The 13,269-nt window shown below is 34.1% G+C and overlaps 1 protein-coding gene across 2 annotated transcripts in view; it reads left to right on the top strand.

The window, feature by feature from the left end:
• Positions 1 to 13,269, top strand: part of FAM185A (family with sequence similarity 185 member A) — a 70,763-nt gene that overhangs the window by 1,693 nt on the left and 55,801 nt on the right. For both annotated transcript variants that reach the window (XM_035020423.1, XM_035020422.1), the window contains exons 2-3: positions 1,662 to 1,771; positions 9,372 to 9,464. In XM_035020423.1, the coding sequence (XP_034876314.1) occupies positions 1,662 to 1,771; positions 9,372 to 9,464 (203 nt within the window). The remainder of the gene's footprint in view (positions 1 to 1,661; positions 1,772 to 9,371; positions 9,465 to 13,269) is intronic.

Below are 13,269 nucleotides of genomic sequence, written 5' to 3'. Positions count from 1 at the left end.
AGCCGCTAACACTTCTTTTCTTTTTTTTTTTAAAGGTTTTATTTATTTGTCAGAGAGACAGAACACAAGCAGGGGAAGCGGCAGGCAGAGGGAGAGCAAGGAGCCCTATGCGGGGCTGGATGCTAGGAGCCTGATGGTCTGAGCTGGCTTAAACCAGTGAGCCACCTAGGCGTCCCAGCAGCTAATACTTATAAGATAATCTTTTCGAATCCTTACAATCTACCATCGAGTAGATATTGTTATTGGCACTGTTTCACATAAGGAAATTGAGATATAGCAAGTTTCATGAAATAAGTATTTATTGTGGGTGAACAAATCCATGCCTTCATGAAACTTACATTCTGATGGGGAGTAGATCAAAAAATATGCCTGTTCTCTCTCAGATATAAAGCGGTGGAGCTGAAATTTGAACTGACTGGAGTCTGCTCAGCCACTATGGTTTACTGCTTCTCAACTTCTTTAAACTAGCCTAGATGAATAAGAGACCCTGACCTCAAAATGTAACAGTCTGGGGTGGGGAGGAAGATTTGCCAATATATTATCATAATAAAAAAATGGACTGAGTATTGAAATAGAGTAAGCAAAATTTTATGGTAACACAGATGAAAATGGAACTATCTGTGCTGGTGATCTCTAACCTCATTTGTAGATTCCTCTTCTTAGAGCCAGAATCCCATTTCCGATTTACCATTTCAGGTGTCTATTCCATGAGCTCCTCAAATCAACATAATTCAGTTTTCTTCATATCTACTTGTTCCTCCAGTTCTGTGAGTGGGTAAGGGTAGCATTACTGCCACTCAGTGCTGGGCTTTTCTACCTGTCTAGTGGGGGTAGAGGATATTTGTAATATATTTCCTTCTCTACATGTCTATCACTGCTGCCTTAGATCAAGGCTATGTTGTAACACTACTCAACTCGGGTAAAAACTGATTAATTACATTTGCATCCATGTAATTCTGGGATAAAATTATTGGTTTATATATTTTAGATTATTATGACCAAAGTATTGCTGTTTTTAAAACCTTTACAGAGACTGCCATATACAAAACTGTAGAAATTTATTTTTATGCCATAACTATTAAATTGTTGTGTTAAGGCCCAGTAGTTTGCGTGGGGTCAACAAACACAGATCTACTACTCCTACAATATGCTTTTAATTTATACGAGGTTTGGAAACCTTTAAATCTTCGTGAATATAAGGGAGAAGAGGCTAACTGGCTTATTCAGTTTACCATAATGACTTTTTAACTTCCTGTAGTCTTACTTGAACCTGTGTGTGTGTGTGGTGTGGTGTGTGGGGTACACGTGTGTGTGTGTTTGTGTTTGTTTTCTCAGTGGGGAAGAGGCTTCTATGATCTTTACCAGGAATGTGTATTACTTGGAGTCTCTGCCCTCTTTTACTTTTCTCCTATATTACTTTCCCTCTTTAGATGATATAGGTCAATAGAAATAACTGCTTTATTTCTAAAAGCTAGCAGAAGAGGGCACTACATTTGTCCTGTTGCTGTGGTGGAGACCCCTTAGATGCTGACAACTATGCTCTCTCCGGAGTTCAGTAATATTATGATTGGAACTGAGGAGCTGGATTTCTGGGGGGTACTAAAATGCTTTGGAGCTCATTAGCCATAGTACTAATTTGCTTTTTCTTTTTTCATTTCTAGATTTGAATATCAAGTCATCAGGTTCTGGCTGTGTAAAAATCCAAAATATTGAGTGTGATAATTGTAAAATTGAAACTGAGCAGGGGACTGTCATCTTACAGTCTGTTAAGGTATAAACATTTTCCTAATTGTGTTTAAATCTTGTTGTTTTAAAAAACTGTAAACTTTGAGCTGCAGTGTCAAACTAACACTATTATTCTGAGTATCACGTGTTGAGAATATTGAGTATTATTTATTCATCTCAGACATTTCTGGCAAAAATTTTGTCTTGAAATCAGTTCTGTTTTGCAAGTATAAAGGTTTGTAGCAACTTTGAAGGTTTTCCTCATTTTTATTTTTCCTTAAGATTTCATTTCAAAGTGTACAGTGAAACTCATAATACATTCTTAGTATTCTAAGATCTTAAGTTAAATTTTAGTGTTTTTTTTTTTTTAAGATTTTATTTATTTATTTGACAGAGAGCGCACAAGGAGGCAGAGCAGCAGGCAGCGGGAGGGGGAGGCAGAGGGAGAAGGAGGCAGAGGGAGAGGGAAAAGCAGGCTCCCCGCTGAGGAGTCCGATTTGATTCGGGGCTTGATCCCAGGACCCCGGGATCATGACCTGGGCTGAAAACAGACGCTTAACTGACTAAGCCACCCAGGTACTCCAAAGAAATTTTAGGTTTAACAAATGGCTTTCTTCCATTTATTAGAGTAAGGAAAAGTCTTTAAGCACTACAAATATGCTTAAAATATTCGTCACATTTTTAACGTACTAGGTAGCTCATTTTAGTATATGTGCTGCCGAAGCGAGCACTAGGTAGCTCATTACTTAAGGATTAAGTAGGTATTTTTGCTAAACAACAAATGATTCGTCTTGTTTTGTAATAACACTTTTATATTCAATTTTCTTAAAATTAGATTGATCTCAGCTGTAAATGATTTCAAATACATCTCTGATAGCAGCTGGTTTGTCATTACTATTGGTACTTCTTACAGTTGCATATTCAAAACGCTTCTTATATTTGCATATTCAAAACACAAAGCTTAAACTTTGATGGCATATAACTTTGTTGAAGAGAAGTCAGTCACCTATGCTTCATAATTTTAAAACATTTTCATTTTTATCATAAGCACTAATTAGAATGATTGATGCATTTAAAAATTTTTATATCATTTGTTTCAGTCACTTTTATTTGCACCCTGTCTTTAGTATCTGTTCACATGTGAACCATTTCAAATAAATGTAATTGCACAAATATCACAAAAGATTAAAGAATACTATTATATGCCCTTTTAGAAAAATAAGATGGTTCAGGTTCTTGTTGTAAAAGATACACAATGAAGTCTTCATGTTGAATGACTAACTGGATAAGAATATTCATAGTTCCTTTTTGCCTTTAGAAATATATTGTTCACTCATCCATGCTTGACCTTCAGAAAATTCATCTAGAATATTGTCTTCTGAAAACTCAGTATCTTATATTTTTAGTTTCATAATCAAAATTAGAAGCTAGATGATACAAACAAATGGAAAGATATATTTGGGATTGGAAGAATTAATATTGTTAAAATATCCTTATTACCCAAAGCAATCTACAGATTCAGTGCAATCCCTATCAAAATGCCAATAGCATTTGTCACAGAACTAGAACAAATAATCCTAAAATTTGTATGGAACCACAAAAATCTTGAATAGCCAAAGTAATTTTGAGAAAGAAGAACAAAGCTAGAGGTGTCACAATCCCAGATTTCAAGATATACTGCAAAGCTATAATAATCAAAACAGGCACAAAACTGGCACAAAAATAAACACATAGATCAATGGAACAGGATAGAGAACCCAGAAATAAACCCACATCTATATGGTCAATTAATCTATGACAAAGGAGGCAAGAATATACAATGGAGAAAAGATAATTTTGTCAATAAGTGAAGCTGGGAAAATTGGACAGCTACTTGTAAAAGAATAAAACTGGAGTACTTTCTTTCATCATACACAAAAATAAACTCAAAATGGATTAAAGACCTAAATGTGAGACCTGAAACCATAAAACTCCTAGAAGAAAACATAGGAAGTAATCTCTTGGACATCAGCATTAGCAACATATTTATGGATATGTCTCCTCAGACAAGGGAGACAAAAGCAAAAACAAAACAAAGAAAAACAAAAAACTATTGGGACTACACAAAATAAAAAGGTTTTGCACAGCAAAGGAAACCATGAATAAAACACCTTTTTTTTAGAATGCAAAGTATATTATTTTTAAACTTCTAAATTTGAAAACAAAACAGCCTAGGTTAAATAAAGCTGGATGTGCTCATTTGGAGCTCAGTTTTCCTGCTTACAGTGCAAAAACAACTTTCTAAAACTCAGGCAGGAACACTACTGTTGTGATGGTCTCTGATTGGATGAACTGATCAATCTCAGTTGGTAACATCCCTTTTTTCTTTCTTGGTAAGAGTTTAAAAAAATTTTAGAATAGATGCATTTTTCTAGTCTTAACAGAGACAATTTCATTCCAGATGTCTCCTGAGAGGCATATACCATATACAGGAATCCATTTTCATCCTTCTCACTTTCATACACTTCAGAAATCGGCGTGGACACACTCTCCATGCTGTCTGTTCACTAACAGGAAGAAGGCTTGATTAGTGTTGAAATGTAAGCACCTTCTAATTATCTTAATGAGCTCACTCATGTTGACATGATCAGGTAGAAGGAACTTGGTTTTGTCCAGGATTGGAAGTTGCTTCTCATCCTTGTACTGTTCTAGTGAATGGGAGAAGATATTTGTGAATGATATATTTGCTAAGGGGTTAATATCCAAAATATATAAAGAACTTACACAACTCAACACCTAAAAACCAAAAAATCCAATGGAAAAATGGACAGAGGACCCGAAAGGACATTTTTCCAAAGAAAACACACTGCCAACAGATACATGAAAAGATGCTCAACATCACTAACTATCAGGGAAATGCAAATCAAAACCATAATGAGATATCACTGGACACTAGTCAGAATGGCTAGTATCAAAAAGACAAGAAATAGTAAGTGTTGGTGAGGATATGGAAAATAGGAAACCCTTGGGCACTAGGGAATGTAAATTGGTGCAACCACTGTGAAAAACAGTATGGACATTCCTCAGAAGATGAAGAATAGAAATACCATATGGTCCAGTAATTGCTTTACTAGGTATTTACCCAAAGAAAGCAAAAACACTAATTCAGAAAGATATATAGACCACTATGTTTATTGCAGCATTATTTACAATAGCCAAGATATGGAAGCAACCCAAGTGTCCATCCACAGATGCATGGATAAATAAGATGTGGTATGTATACACACACACACTGGAATATTACTCAGACATAAAAAAGAATGAGATCCTGCCATTTGTGATAACATGGATGGACCTAGACTCAAGGGTATTCTAAGCAAAATAAGTCAGAGAAAGACAGATACCATATGATTTCACTCATGTGGAATTTAAGAAACAAAACAAACGAGCAAAGGGAAACAAAAAGAAATCAAGAAACAGACACTTAACTAAAGAGAACAAACTGATGGTTACCAGTGGGGAGGTAGGTGGGGTGGGGGGTTGGGTGGAATAGGTGATGGGGATTAGAGTACATTTACCCTAATGAGCACTGAGTAATGCACAGAATTGTTGACTCACTGCACTATACACCTGAAACTAATACACTATATGTTAACTATACTGGAATTAAAATTAAAAACTTAATAAAAAATATATTGCCATTAAAAAATTGATAGTTCTATGGGTACTGTTCAAATATAAATGTATTCAAAATCACAAAAGAGTCTGCAGATTAAAAAAATTTTTTTAAATCAGAAGCTACTATCCTACTGTTGATCTCTTTGCTTTTTTCTTTTGATTCATGTGATAATTCTGAGAGATCTTTTTTGGTCATTTTTCTTCCTCCTGCCATTATGGGCATAAAAGAAAAAATGGTTTCTCAACTTTGGTACTATTGATATTTTCAACCAGATAATTCTTTGTTGTCACGGGCTGTTTAGAAGCATCTGTGGCTTCTACCTACTAAATTCAAGTAGCACACTCCTTGGTTATGACAATGAAAAACACCTTCACATTGCCAAATGTTCTCTGGGGGGCAAAATCACCTTTAGTTGAGAACTACCATTCTAGGCAAGTCCTTCAATTCTTCTGTTGTCTTACCATTTTTTTTTAAGCATGGTTGACAGTAACTGATGAATTATGATGAAGTAATTCCTAGGATAATGAAATAGCAGAATATTATAAGATGTGAAAAGTAAGAACACTAAGAGCCAATAATGTATTTTAGATTTACAGAAGAGTCCAGTAGATGGATATAGTAATTTTAAGATAGAATGTGTTTTATTCTATTTTTTAAAAGTGAGTAAATTTTCTATATGTTCTTTGGAAGACCTCTAAGAAAATAAAAATCATGAAATATCAGTCCTTACAAATAGAATAGTTTAAAAAAAATTCAAGAGCTAAAATTGGGTCCAATGGATCCTAATGGTATACCAGATCAAGAGAATTATTCTTAAGATCTTAGGATATAACTGACTTAAATTCATAAATAGGAGCACTTGGTGAAAGATCTTGTTTAATTTTTAAATGTACAATATTATTATCTTGAATTAATGATTGTCTATTAATATAAGTTTCTTTTCCACTCATTTTAAGGGCATAAATATATTTGATCTGTTTGATAAAATGTTTATAGCAATAATAATAGCTATTGTTTACTGGGTCTTTTTTGTACCAGGAAACTTGGCTAAGCCTTCATTTAATCTTTGAGTTATAATATCTCCCCTTAACCAAGGATGAAACTCAGGCACCGAGAGATTGAGGAGCTCATTTAGGTTCAAATAGCTAATAAATTAAGCTGAGATTTGAACTTGGGTCTTTCTTAATTTCCAAGCTCATGTTCTTTCCACCTTTCTTTTTTTTTTTTTTAAAAACACTCATAAGTGGCTTTATTTACTACACACCAGAGACCTTGCTAAGAGTTTTGCATATATCATCTCATTTAATCAGCAGAGCAGCCCTGGGAGCTACGTGCTTCCTTATTTGACAGATGAGGAAGATGAGGCCAGGAGATGTTTCTTGCTGAGGTCACATAGTTGATGAATGACAGAGCCAAGACTTGAACCTAAGTCTGTCTAGAGCTCATGTGCTAAAACCACAAGGCTGCGTTGCTTGAGTGACCTGCGACCATCTGGAAACACAGCCTCTGTTCATATTTTTATAATCATTTATGTATGTACTTGTTCATATGTAAAATATATATATCTTTTTATTTTATTTTTTTTGTGGATAATTTTTAAATTTTAATTCAATTAATATAATGTATTACTGGTTTCAGAGGTATAGGTCTTTGATTCATCAGTCTTATATAATACCCAGTGCTCATTACATCACATGCCCTCCTTAATGTCCATCACCCAGTTATCTCATGTCTCCACCCCGCCCCCCATTCCCCCATCCACCTCCCCTCCAGCTACCCTCAGTTTGTTTCCCATGATGGAGTCTCTTATGATTTGTCTCCCTCTCTGGTTTCGTCTTGTTTTGTTTTTTTCTCTCTTCCCCTCTGATCTCTGTTTTGATTCTTAAATTCCGTATCAGTGAGATCATATGATAATTGCCTTTCTCTGATTGACTTACTTCGCTTAACATAATACCCTCTAGTTCTATCCATGTCATTTCTTTACTGTTGAGCAAAATATATGGCAATACTACATTTATTCTGCACTCTTAGAGAATAAGTAAAGAAATTTTTTAGGCAACATACATAACTCATGGAAGGCCACACATTTGCATTTTTAAAAAATGCAATACAGTAGTTTATACTGTATTGGTTCTGATTTATTTATTTTGTTTTATATATTTTTAAAAAACCTTATAATCTAATTTTTTGGAATTAGATTAGTTTTAAGTTACAATAGTAACTCTTGATATCTTTGAGCCTTAGCCCTCTTTGAAAATGATGATTGTCTCCTTAGAAAAAAAATTCACACATATGTGAAGTTTTGTTTTCAATTTCATTAAGTTTCATAGACTCTCTAGAAATTCATGTAAGCTTGATTTAAAGTAACATTTGTTTTGGAGGTACTCTTTTCAAAAGTTTATCAATTGCTTGATAAATACTATGTTTAAAATGCAGTTTGACTTCAGACTCCTGTCTCTGTGGGCATAAAGTAGTCTACCACTGTAATATAGGTAAACTTTTTAAGAATGATTCATTTTGTCCCTTTCACTAAATTTTTTGCAATTCCTTCCTGGGCTTTTTTTGCCTAAGGTTTTTCTATTTTTTCCCTTGAGTAAAGCAACCAGAAGGTATATGGTTGTTTTGAATTTAATTTTTCCCTACGATTTAGACACTTCTGTGCTGTTGCTGGTCATGATGTTGGTGACTGTGCTTTTGCTATTTTTCTTCCTTTGCTATTTACCTTTTTTTTTTTTTTTTAATGATTATGGCAGAACTGAAGATGTATGTAATGGTTAAGGTAAAGCAAGCTACTCTAAAAAATAGATCAAACATCTAATGGCTCATGTACAACTATGGTTTATTTCTCGCTTTTGTTCAAGTGTCTGGGTGGCTCTTCTATTTAGTGATTCTAGGTTCTTTCCATCTTCCGGCTTTGCCATCTCTTAAAATCTTACTGTAATCTGCACTCATCTGGTGGAAGGGGCAGAGCATAAAGAAGGCACACCAACTCTTCTTAAAAGCAATAGCCTTGAAATTGCACAGAGCATTTCCATTTAAATTCTGTTGGCAAGAACTTAGCAACCCCTCAGAGGTAACAGAAGCTGGAAAATATCATCTCTTCATGGTTCCAGCTATATTGCTATTACTTTGGGGAAAAAAACTGATTTTTTATAGACCTATGGTAGTTTTTCCACAGTTGCCAAGTGTGAAATCAAATCTTTCTCTCCCCCCACCCCCCCCAGGACCCCTCACCACTCCACACACTTTTTTTTTTGGACAGAGGAGGATAACGGTGACTGCTGTTTTATTTGTGCTTGAGACATTTTCACCCAAGTTCCATTTTCTGGGGTGTGATATGCTAGAAAGTTTAATATAATCAGTGGGCTGTACCTTAAGTATGAATATATCCTTCAGAAGACTCCAGCCACAGATGTGGATTTTGAAATCATACAGACCTTGATTCTGTTAGTTTATATTTCGTTGTTTTCTGTCATCTGATAAAGTTATTTTACTTTTCTGATTCTTGAATTTCTTCCTCTAAAAATTGGAAAAATATAACACTTATTTCTGAGTTGTGAAGATTAAATAAGTCATGTAAAGTAGCAAACACTGTATTTGGTACAAAGAAAATCAAGTAATGGTAACTATTATTGTTATTAATAATGATAATTATTAATAACGATGAACGGTAATAGTAATTATTATCATCTTCCTCAACATTTATGTTTAGTTAGCCAGTCACAGTGATCTTATATTCCCAGACCCTTCTTCAGTGAAGCTACTCTTTTTCTCTAATGAGTACGGATGGCTTATTTAATCCCTTAACAGCAGTTGATGTTCTTTCCCAGTTGATGTTATTATCCAAACAGTGCATTTCTGGTTTATTCCTGGTTCCTTTTGCTGCTTTATTATTATTTAAAAAGAAATTTATAAAATGTTGGAATTTTTTTTATTACTCTACATCAGATTTATTTTTTTTCTCTATATTTTTGTATTTGTCTTTCAGAGTCAAAAATTACATGTTCAAACAAAAGGAGGCAAAGTGATCTGTCTGGGAACAGTTTATGGAAACATAGATATTCATGCATCAGATAAAAGTGTAAGATTGAAACTTTTTTTTTATTAGCAATTATAATTTTGCTTCAAGGTGGCTCACATAGTTTGTAGGTAGGTTCTATAAAATTTGTAGCATAACATTCTCACCTTTTTAAGGCACTTTAGTTCATTAGTAAATTCAAATTTGAAATTGAAGTGATTAAGTATTACACAACTTAAATTTTACTTTGTGATTTAATACTTTTGACAGGTATTGATTTATTTGGAATTGATAACATCTTTAAATATTAAATATTTAATTCAAGTTCAGAAGGGATGTTTATGATCATGGATTAAACCTGATCATTGAGTATTACTGCCACAGTTAGGATTAAATTTTTTTTATGTGTTAGATTTATTTGAGCATCTTTCCAAGACCTGTTTACTTTTCCTTTGGACAGTTGAAGGTTGAGTTTCAAAACTCAACTTTCTTCAGTATTTTCCACAAGGTGGCACCATTAGATAGCATCGCTACTCTCCAAAAGCTTTTATTATCCATAGAGATTTTGGTTGCTATGAGATAGTTTGTATTTTTTATTTTATTTATTTTATTTTATTTTATTTTTAAAAGATTTTATTTATTTATTTCACAGAGAGAGACAGCGAGAGAGGGAACACAAGCAGGGGGAGTGGGAGAGGGAGAAGCAGGCTTCCCCCCGATCACAGAGCCCGATGTGGGGCTCGATCCCAGGACCCTGGGATCATGACCTGAGCCGAAGGCAGATGCCTAACGACTGAGCCACCCAGGCGCCCCGAGATAGTTTGTATTTTTTAATTAACTTTTGTTGCTTTCTGTGATTTAGCATAGTATTAGGAATATAGTTATAATTTTGAAGTATAAATTGTCACAGTTTTTTTAACATTATGGATAATGTTTTAAATCTTTGAGAAAGATCTAGTTCACCTTTTATTTTACACTTACACAATTTGCAAGAATCTTTCATTATAAATTTAGATTCTCTACTGAGCTTTATTCTCAGGTAATTGGTGAGGATGAGTTATATCTTGTAGGTAGATTATTATTATTACTATTTTTTAAGATTTTAATTATTTATTTGAGAGAGAGAATGAGAGAGAGAGAGCACGAGAAGGGGGCGGGTCAGAGGGAGAAGCAGACTCCCCGCTGAGCAGGGAGCCCGATGCGGGACTCGATCCTGGGACTCCAGGATCATGACCTGAGCCGCAGGCAGTCGCTCAACCAACTGAGCCACCCAGGCGCCCTTGTAGGTAGATTATTGTTGGCATAATTAAACAAGGTAGATTATAACAGTAATTGTTTCTACTATTGTCACTTTTATTTTCCATCACCTTTGTCTTAGAACCTGTGGGTGACTTTTAAGCCCAAACATTTAAATTCATCCTTTACATTAGACTAGGAAAGTATTGAAAGATACTGCATGGCCTAACTGGCAGCTCTTTTAAGATGGCATTTAGTTTCACCCCTTGGATTGCTGTGGGCTTAGAAGTGCAAAAGGGAAATTGGACAACTTTGCAGCTCCTTCAAACTGTCCTTTAAATGATGGCTTATGTTAATTGAAATGATCTAAGTTACCAGAATATTACATATTGACATTCAAATAAACATTTCAAAGGAAAATTTAAATCATCTCTTCATTATTTGCTATTGTGAACATTTTGGCCACCTTTTCCACTCATTAAGTTATTTATTTGTTCCAACTTACATGGTTTATTGAATATTCATTTATTCCTGCTTTCTATTATACTATTTTGTTTCTTTCCTGATTGAGTTTTGTGTTTTATTAAAGAATTAATCTGGATATTTATTTCTATTTATATTATATGTAGTGTTAATATTTAAAATTTATTTCTAAGCTTGTGGGGTTTTATATAAAATAAATGCTTATGATATGTTAACTCTTAATATATAGCTTTCACAGAGGTGTGCTATGGATACTTGAGAGGTAGTGTAATGAATTGGTAAAGAGCACAGAACTGAGAAGCAGACTACCTGGGTTCAAATCGGGCTCAGCCACTTAAGCTTTTTATTTATTTATTCACTCATTCATTCATTCATTCATTCATTATTTTAATCTTTTAATTTTTTTTAAAGATTTTATTTATTATTTCTTTGAGAGAGAGAGAGCACACAAGCAGGGAGAAGGTGAAGCAGGCTCCCCACTGAGCAGGGATCCCGAAGCTGGGCTCCATCCCAGGGTCCTGGGATCATGATCTGAGCCAAAGGCAAAGGCAGATGCTTAACCAGATGAGCCACCCAGGCACCCCTCACTTAAGCTTTTTAACTTCAGACAAGTTACTTAACCTCTGTGTGCCTTGGTTTTCTGGGAAATGGAATAATAGTAATGGACTTAACTCAGAGGGTTATGAGGATTAAATCACTTAATACAGATTAAGTACTTAAAACAATGTCTGGCACATAGTTAACTCTAATACAGTGTTTACTATAATGATGATGATAAAGGTAAATGAAACACAGGAAAGATGACTAGTCCTAGATCTGCCAGTTAACTTTACTGAGATTCGTTCCATTATTCATAAAATAAAGTTGATATTGTTTCTTTTTCCTACTCAGCAAGATTGTGAGAAACAAATGAGTACTGTAAACATTTAACAGCATTTTTAATATGTCATTTTAAATGGAGTGGCTGTTTTAAATAGTATCATTAATTTTAGTATCCTAAGTTTGGTACAGAGAAGATATAAATCCATTTCCTTTGATGTTTGGATGAACTGGTGACATAGTTGTCAGTTGACCTCTCTTGGTTTGGGCTACAAAGCCACAGTGCTTCCTTAAAGTGTGATTTTCATTAGATATAATGTTGATTTATAATAACTAACCTTATGAAAAATTTTCCTTCTTGTGTAGAAAGGAAAATTAATTTATAGTAATATCTCTATCAAGAATGTATTAATTTTTGGATCTACTTTTTGATCTTTCTTTAAATAGCTACTTCTGTTAATAAGCAGGCTATACAGTTTAATCCAAAGAGTCTGTTTATGACTATTTGCTCCATTAGCATTAATAACTATAAGCAAGAGCCTCAGCATTTTGCTATAAACTATGGTGTCCTAGCTTTAATTTTTCTAGTTAGTATCTGATATAGTGCATTATATGTGGTACTCAGTGAATTTTTAATTTCTTTGAAATTAATTTTATGGAATGATCGGCTAAAATAACTATATTATTGTAGTGGGGAAGGTGTACTTTCACTTGCTTTTATTTGCTTTGGTGCAGCGGGGAGGATATTTTTCTAGTTTTCTACAAGGTAAAATATTTAGTATTTAATGAAAAAAAGTAAATCCTTGACCGTTTCCAGATACTCATACAAAGTCTCTTAAAGGCTTTATTTGGTTTTGGGGAGAATCTAATCAAAAGTGCCCCTTTGCCAATTTAATCAACTTTCAAATATTTTTTCAATATGTATCTTTTTTTATCCCCTAAACCAGCCTCGTTATCTGTAAAAACCTAGAGTTGTTGTCTGCTTAATGGAAGTGCTTGGTGAAACCATGCATAAAGCAACTTTTCATGAAGAAACTTTGTAGGTAAAGGACAAAGTTTTTCAGGAATTTTACATCTGTACTATAACACCGAGGAATGCAAAACATTTGTATTCTCACAAATCTGAATGAATGTAGGTAAAATATCTTTTTTTGACTGATTTATTGAAACTAAATTTAAAGTAAAAATTCCTATGAATCCATAATCAGCTTAAACGAAACTAGATAAGAAGCAACTAGATGTATATTATGTGCTTAATAAAAGTTTAAAAAGTTACATACTTCAGGGCGCCTGGGTGGCTCAGTTGGTTAAGCGACTGCCTTCGGCTCAG

Source organism: Mirounga leonina, unplaced genomic scaffold (genome assembly GCF_011800145.1).
Source record: "Mirounga leonina isolate KUSES-001 unplaced genomic scaffold, KU_Mleo_1.0 Mir_174, whole genome shotgun sequence".
Lineage (NCBI taxonomy): Eukaryota > Metazoa > Chordata > Mammalia > Carnivora > Phocidae > Mirounga > Mirounga leonina.
The sequence above is the reverse complement of the archived record's forward strand: the minus strand, read 5'-3'. Positions and strand labels throughout refer to the sequence as shown.